The sequence below is a fragment of the Cynoglossus semilaevis genome, chromosome 15 (genome assembly GCF_000523025.1).
Source record: "Cynoglossus semilaevis isolate Cse_v1.0 chromosome 15, Cse_v1.0, whole genome shotgun sequence".
NCBI lineage: Eukaryota > Metazoa > Chordata > Actinopteri > Pleuronectiformes > Cynoglossidae > Cynoglossus > Cynoglossus semilaevis.
Window position 1 is genome coordinate 16,970,665 of NC_024321.1, and position 8,066 is coordinate 16,978,730.

The window sequence follows — 8,066 nt, forward strand, 5'->3', positions numbered from 1 at the left end:
GATCAGATCTGCTCTCTGGGGAAGCATAAAGTTGGAAACAAAACTTGCGGCTAACGCTAGGTTGTGTAGTTAGTCTTAAAAAATATGTATATGATTATAATATATATTTATAACAACACTGTTACACACGCACGGAGGTGCCCTCCAGTCTCGAACAGTTAGCTCAAGCACACTTCACACTGACGTGCAAAGAGTAAACGAAAACAGTTTGTGTTAGCATGCTAGAACCAGCAGGGACACCTTACCCTTCGATAATCTGAAACCTGAGCTAGACAGAGCAGGCAGAGGTGGCGCTGACAGCGGCGGCATAGGAGGTAGCCCCGAGGACGTCATACTTTTCTTAACGGAGTTTTATTTAGGCTCTGGACGTGGTTACAAGGTCAAGCTCGGCGTCGATTAACGGGTTGCTCCAACGGCGCCGCTCCAGACTTCAGCGCATAGCGTCAGCGGAGGCGACCAATCACGAGGTTGAATTGTTGTGACGACAGATGAACGACACCCCATAGCCAGTTTACGCTTCCGGGTTCTTCTCAGTGCACTGACTCCATTTGAACTCAAACAATCTTAACCTGACTCATGAATAACAGTTGTACGAGTTTTACGAGTTTTAATTTTTATGAGGGAGCGCCATTTTCAACGTGTCGTTTCTGAACATACAACAACCATATTTAGAAACCTGAACACAACTTGACGTCCGAGCGACCTGACTGGCGTTGACCATTAGCTGCGGACTTCATCTGAAGGGACACCTAAAAATTAATATATATTATGGAAAATTAACACAAGTAAAATAAAAATGATGCGCACAATAAGGTTGTCTTGTGTTTAAATGCAACAAAACGAGGCTGTTTTGATACTGAATTGCAGACACTATTTATAAAATATGGCCAATCCGGGTATTACAAAATATAATTGATTTATTATAATATAATACAACCCTTGCCCTTAATAAAATTATGCCAATGATGAATGAGACATATTCTTTAAAAAAAAACACTTCTCATAAATTAACGTTTTGCTCATCTGCTAATTTCGTTTTATTCGTCTCATTTTGTGGAAATGGTTTCAATCATTTACCAAACAGACCCACTAACCCAACGATTAAGCTGTAGCCATGGTTCCCAAATATTTATCACTGGTGGTGGTACTTGTGCTCCCCCTAGAGGTCAAATGGGTACTTTTCGTGAATGCTGATCATGAATCTATATACAATTTCTCTGCCAGTGAGACCAGCGCAAGGAAAGAAACCACACACACACACAGAGATGGGCAGAACATATGGACACCATACAGTTTCCTTTAGAATAGTTCAAATAAACGTCAAGATGATGAAAAAAAAATAGATTTAAATCTACTATTTAGTTACAAGTCATAAATACACAAGAACTGAACCATGTCAACATGCACTCACTCCAGATTTAATTACAGAACAACCTACAGTCAACCGGCTCTTAATTATAGTTCAATTAACCTGAGGCAGAAATGTGATGTGATCACAACAGCAACCGTCAGATCCATCGGTCAGATGACGCTTTGCTCCGTGGTTTAACCCGTGTTTTATTAAACCTGTATCACCACAGCGTTTGTTGTGTTGTTCAGCCACTCGACCCTAATGGCAGACACATCAGTGCAGAAGTGGGTCACGACTGTGACCTGACTTCACATTTGGTCTTTTCTTACTGTTGTTGTTTGTTATATGGAGGCTGTGAAAAGAAGCCACACAGGAGCCGGGAGGGTTTTTTATTACACAGTTTAATCAACACAAAGCTCAACGAGCCTCTCAGGTAATTCATATACAGAGGTTTTGTGCAAGAAGAGTGGGTTCTCCTTGCACCCAGAGCCCAAGCCAGTCCCATAACCTTTTAAGATGTTAGCTTCTAATTTAACAATTGCAAGAAACAAAAGAACAAAAAAAAGAAAAAAAAAGCAACCTAAAGAGTAATGGGGCGGGGGATAAAAACACAGGTTAAACTAAGAAAAAGAATTTGCTTAAATACCTGGTCCAGAATTTTTCACTGAATAAAGAACATGAGGTGGTAGTGATAGGGGTGACGTGGGGTTATAATTGTGCGTGCATGTGTGTGTGTGTGTGTGTGTTTATGTATGTGTACGAAGGGGTCAACTTGGGTGAGGAGGTTTGAGGCTGGGTGGAGTGTGTGGGGGTGTGTGGTGGTGGTGGTGGTGGTGGGGGAATCCAACAGAAGAGCAGAATAGGCCACATTACACAGCCTGCAATGACTTTTAATTATTTATTGTATAAAATACAGAGTGTCCGTCCAAACGCCCTCTAAAACAGCTTTCCTGGTTTGTCACCTTGACAAATGGGAACAAAAAGGACAACAAAACAAGAAAGGGTGCAGAGTGTAAAAATCCCTCCATATCATTGAACCCCTCCCCTTTACAAAACACAGAGAAATTAAGAAAACAGGTCCCCTCAAAGTTTCACACAAAGGAATGCTCATAGTGATTTAACGTGGGGGGAAAAGGGAAAGGGATGAGGTAAAACTGCAATGACACAAAATGTCCAAAAAAAAAAAAAAAAGATGTGGATGAGTTTCAGTCGTGGTCATAATGGATCGAGGTACAAAAATGGAGGAGGATGAAATGGTAGTTACCTTTACAAGTCGACAATATGTACACTGAAGGGAGGGGCAGGTGAGCTCACAGGCAGCAGAGGAGGGGGGGTGTGATGTGTGAGGGATGGGGAGATGGTGGGAGGGAGGGGCGGGGGCAGAGGGAGTTTTACAGTTAACTCTGGTGAAGGGGAGGCGTGGCTCAAAGAAAGCACTCCAATGGAAACCAACATGACCTTGTTTTAAAGTTTTAATACAAAATGTCCTTTTTTTGTTTTTTTTTTTGTTTGTTTTCTCTTTACTTCTGAAGCTTCCCTAACCGTAACAACGTAGAGGTGGTTGGCCATGATTCTACTCCAACACTACATTGCATACTTTTGTGTCCATTCACGAGCTATTTTGTTGTATCTGTGGGGGGAGAAAAAAGAAAGACAAAACACAAGCAACTGTCAATCAATCATTCCAGGTCAGTCACGACTGAAACACAGCAACTCTACCAAAGAGACATTTTTCGCTCAGACTGTTGGGAGATTTTTATGGACATTTTTCCATATTAATATTTCCATCATGTGGATCAGTCAGAAATAAAACTCAGGTGAGAAACACTGACCTCTACCTGCTGTTATTGGACACTCTGTTTTGTGTCAAATATTTTTCTCACTCATGTCATAATCTGATTCATCCACAGCTTTACTCTCATGAATAAGATTCAATATGTTCAATATGGCACAACAGCCATAAGTATATAGACATATATGTCTGTATATTTGCGATCACTCAAAGCAAATATGTTTGTTCTATGTGTTCACTGTTAGGTCAATAATTACAAGGAGAAATACTGTATGTTTCAGGATATTCTGGATTGAGCGTTGTTGACAATAAGACTCCAAAAAATATATAATGATAAGTATAATAATAATTATACCTGAATATATATGTATACATTTATATATTGCTTTGGATGGAAGCCTCTAAATGTAATAACAATAAGAGCATAACAAACCATTTTCTGTTTGGTAATCTGCCGTACAAAACTGTTGTGTTAATGGTAATTTGCGTCACTCCCCCCATTGTTACTTTAACCCCCAGATAAACTGTATATTTGTTCCAACATTTTTTTTTTTTTTTTTTTTTACATATAGTTATAAGATTGTCTTAATATGATAGTATTTCTATGGTGCAGTCAGTCACTAAACACAACAGAAACAGATCTGCGGCGAGGAAGCACCAGCTGACTGTAACAATGTTTGAGGCACTTCCTTCCTCGGGGTCTCTGCGATGACAAACGGCAGAGACCCAAATATGCACCACGGCGCATCACATGCAAAACAACATCCATGGAGTGAGCAGCTGTGTGAGTTTGAACTGTTGGCAGCGTAGTAACAGGACATTTAACTGAATCCCCCTGGTGTACGTTGTTATTAAAACTGGAAACAACCACGTGTTTAAAAGGCTGTAACATTTTTGTCATTATTAATTAATGATCAATATTAAGTATTAAATGAAAGTTAACCTTTAGTCTGAATACTGTATCTGTTTTTACTAGTGGTCCTAGAAGCAGCACAAATAAGAATAAGGTGACGAGAGGATCAACAAGTATAAAAACAGGTCACTCACTTTTCCCTGTCCGTCTTGTAGATGCGAGCGATCTCAGGTACTAAGGGGTCGTCTGGGTTTGGGTCACACAGCAGAGAGCAGATGGACAGAAGGACTGGAACGGGGAAATAAAAGAGTTTATTTATCTCATTTATTTTTTCGTTGGAAGTTGTGTTTTTGGTGAACAGACGTAAATGTACGCTTGATTAGAATTGGAATTCAAAAAAAGAAGAATTAAGTGAATCCTTACACAGAATCTGACTAATGAGATATTTTATTATAAATATAGATAAATATATTTTGGTATATTTTAGTTTGTAATCAATACTATTAAATGTTACACCTTGAACAATTGACTTGAACTCAGTCTGTTTACACAGAATCTGAAATATTGAGGGTTTTTTTTTAGGGATGTCCGATAATATCGGCCGACCGATATTAGTGTTTGGACAATATCTGCATTTTTAATACTTCCATGATTGCTGAACCAAAGTAAAGGCTCATACACATAAAGGTATTGTATTGTACCGTATGATCATTTAAGTTCCACTCCCTGCGGTCAGCCTACCTTTGGAGATGGTAAGAGCCGGGGACCACTGTGATCGCAGGATGTCAAGACAAATGCTGCCATTGCTGTTTATATTTGGGTGGTAGATTCTTGTGGTAAATGCAACCTGAAAACCAAGAAAAGACATATTTGCAGTGACACACACACAAAAAAAAAAAAGGCAGAAAAGAGCAGGCAAAACAGGAAATTCGAGACCATAAAAGGTGTCAACATATTCCTCTTTCTGTTTTTAATACAGAGAGTGTAACTTTTATTCAACTGAGTATAGACACAGTGGGTTTGAGACTCACCTTTGGCGGTTTGAAGGGGTAGTCTGTGGGAAAGTGTATAGTCAAGAAGAAAACACCACCCTGGTAAGGACTGTCATTCTGTGACGAGAAAGAAAGAAAGGAAAACAGTCACCAAAACAAAAGGCGTGTCAAAAATTGTATAATTAAATTACACGCTTGATCTTTTAAATAAAATATAAGTGTATTTGTACAGCAAACGTATCTTTTAAATAAAATATAAGTGTATTTTATTTGTACAGCAAACGCGGTAAGAAAAATACAAATATGCAAAAAGACTTTAATAAAGACTAATAAAAGCAGTATAAGCGTTTGTGCTAGTTTATCAGGGTTAATAACTGAAGTCAGGTCAAAGACTTTTACAACATTCTGAACAATAAAAATTAAAATTCTCTCCAACGACAATTAAGATGAACCACATTAGAACTTGCACTGGCTCAGGACCAACAGAAAAACCAAAGCAGCAAAGAAGTGAATACTCACTGGTCCCATTATTGTGGCTTGCCAGTGAAACACTGAAGGAAGAAGAAAAAAAAAAATGTTTTTGGCAAGAGTTGGGACAGGATTAGATGGCTTTCACACCACTTTCACACATCAATAAAACAATTAAAAGAAACTAAGTAATTAATCACACATTGAATTAAAATGTGAAATAAATTAACATTGCATGTTTTGTTCTCAAAGACAAAACCATCATGAAATCATAACATTCAACTTAATGACATGACTCTTTGGTTATAGATTAACCTGCTCCACCACCCAAACGTCACAGTAAAAGTAACAGCATGACAAGCCTATCGTATATCCTTAATAAAAAAAAAAGCTGCAACATTGGGTTCATTGAGGTTAACATAGAAATAAAAAATTAGAGTGAACTGAAAAGAACAGTTGACGTTTCACATAAATATTGAGAGAAATCAAAACGACAGAAATTGAATGCCATCTATTTACAACACAACTGCCAAATGACTTCAAAATGGCTTCATTATTTCCACATTTTTTTAGGAAGCCCAAAGGTGTTTTATATTTTTTTATGACACTACTGAACAAAAATTAATTAGCATTGGGTGTGGACTTTGTTGAGACACTACTGAACAAAAATTAATTAGCAATCAATTAGACTTTGTTGGAAAAAATCTGTTACATATTTGGCCAAAGAGCAACAGCAACTACTAAAAAAAAAAAACACAGAATAATGCAGAGGTCCAGAACAACTGATAAATCTGAGAAAAAACCAGAGCAAAAGAAATGTGACTATTTGTTCCTCCATTATTATTATTGTAAAAAAAAGACAAACGACATGTTAGACATCAGATGGCTACAAAGATGCTCTATACTAGTTTTATTGTCTGTATGTGAAGTAGAAAAGTTAACAATTGTGCATTTGTTGTTTAACAACTGGTAAAATTTAATTCAAATTATCACATCTGCTTCCTTCAAACTGTAAGTCATTTCTCTGGACGTTGTTCAAAATAACCCCAGCATTTTACCAACAACACGCGTCAAAGTGACAGCTGACACTTACATGATACGAGTGTTTACTCCACGCTGTAAGGTGCACATGTTTTAGACACTACATGGTTCCTTGCTAACCTGTTAACGTTGTTTGACATCCTACTGAAGTTAAATGTTGAGTCATCAACAAGTGTGCTGACAACCAGTGATGTCACTATTGTTAAGGCTGTGAACATTCTGGTCAACGTTCTTCACGCTGTGCATTTTGGACCAAAATCTAAACTGGTAATCAAAGGTTAGAGCTTATAAACAAATCAGTCAGTGCATTACAATTACTAACAGCAAGTGTTTGTTAAATGAATACCTCTCAGTCGTCATGAACCACTTGTTCAGTCATGGATCAAAAACAAGCCGGCACTTCAGGTTCCAACTAATCTGCTAATTGCACATCAACTCTGAAGCTGTTGTTTGAATATGTTAAGACCATTGTCTCCCTGTGGTGATTAAGGGATTTAAAAGCTCCTTATAAATACATGAACATCAACAACTGGTAAAAGAGACACAAGTGGCTTAGATATATAAAAATATATATATATATATATAGAGATAGATAGATATATATATATATACACATATATATAGACATACATGAATGGGTCGTCAAAGACACTGTGCACGACCTCTAGACAACCTGTCATTATCATTTATTAATAGTAATGTTTCTCTCCTTGAATGTTGTCAGTTCAAATATTGTTTTTTTTTACTCCATAATACTGTTTGCAACATTTTCAGCATTAAAACAACTGCTTTTGTGTATGTGTCCTGTAGCTATTATAAAATAATTTTAGAATTCGGCCATCTTACTCAGAAGGACGATAGTAACTTGGCTCGTGTAGTTAGCCTGTTTGTTGAGTATTGTTTTATGATCAGTTGTTGAATTATTTAATAGCCCCAATTAACATAGAGGTCTAAACAGGACTGGTTCTGTTTTCAACTTACTGTCATCTCCTACTGGTCCTGCAGAACACTGGGCTGGAGGATCCCGTGCCAAGTCATTCAATTCCTGTCAAAAAATAATTAATTAATAAAAAATACAAACAGATTTTAAAGGCTACAAAAACATTCCAAAATAATTAATTAATAAAAAATACAAAAAGGCTACAAAAACATTCATCATTTTCAGAATCAGTCAGAATGCATAGTGACAGTGGATGAAGAAAAAATATGAAGGTTGGCACCTGTTTTTTGATAACAGACCTAGCATTTTGTCACTTTGTAAATTTAATAAAACAAGCTCAATAAGAATAAAACCATGTTTATTTCTTTCTTACTTATGATTACGACCTAAGTATATATAAATTAAAACCGATCATTTGAAGACATACACTTTGTGACATTTTGACCACAATGCTCAACATTTTCAACATTCTAAATCTCCTCTAATGAAGAATTAATGACAAATGAGAGGTGAACTATTAAGGATATTTCTATAAATAATTGATCATGAAAATACATTTTGAATGCAGGGGGTGGATTTAACAGCAATATAAACTGGACTTCTACACAACACCAAATAAACAACCATTG

The 8,066-nt window shown here is 37.0% G+C and overlaps 2 protein-coding genes across 3 annotated transcripts in view; both read right to left on the bottom strand.

The window, feature by feature from the left end:
• The window catches only part of zgc:110843 (CDGSH iron-sulfur domain-containing protein 1), a 2,477-nt gene extending 2,030 nt beyond the window's left edge, over window positions 1–447 (bottom strand). The window contains exon 1 of the mRNA XM_008327495.3: window positions 246–447. Within this exon, the coding sequence (XP_008325717.1) occupies window positions 246–333 (88 nt within the window). The 5' untranslated portion in view covers window positions 334–447. The remainder of the gene's footprint in view (window positions 1–245) is intronic.
• Window positions 448–2,839: 2,392 nt separating this feature from the next.
• The window catches only part of ube2d2 (ubiquitin-conjugating enzyme E2D 2 (UBC4/5 homolog, yeast)), a 40,027-nt gene continuing 34,800 nt past the window's right edge, over window positions 2,840–8,066 (bottom strand). For both annotated transcript variants that reach the window (XM_025063039.1, XM_008327494.3), the window contains exons 2-7: window positions 7,479–7,542; window positions 5,508–5,539; window positions 5,028–5,105; window positions 4,738–4,843; window positions 4,191–4,284; window positions 2,840–2,981 (exon numbers count right to left, since the gene is read on the bottom strand). In XM_025063039.1, the coding sequence (XP_024918807.1) occupies window positions 2,936–2,981; window positions 4,191–4,284; window positions 4,738–4,843; window positions 5,028–5,105; window positions 5,508–5,539; window position 7,479 (357 nt within the window). In that variant the 5' untranslated portion in view covers window positions 7,480–7,542 and the 3' untranslated portion in view covers window positions 2,840–2,935. The remainder of the gene's footprint in view (window positions 2,982–4,190; window positions 4,285–4,737; window positions 4,844–5,027; window positions 5,106–5,507; window positions 5,540–7,478; window positions 7,543–8,066) is intronic.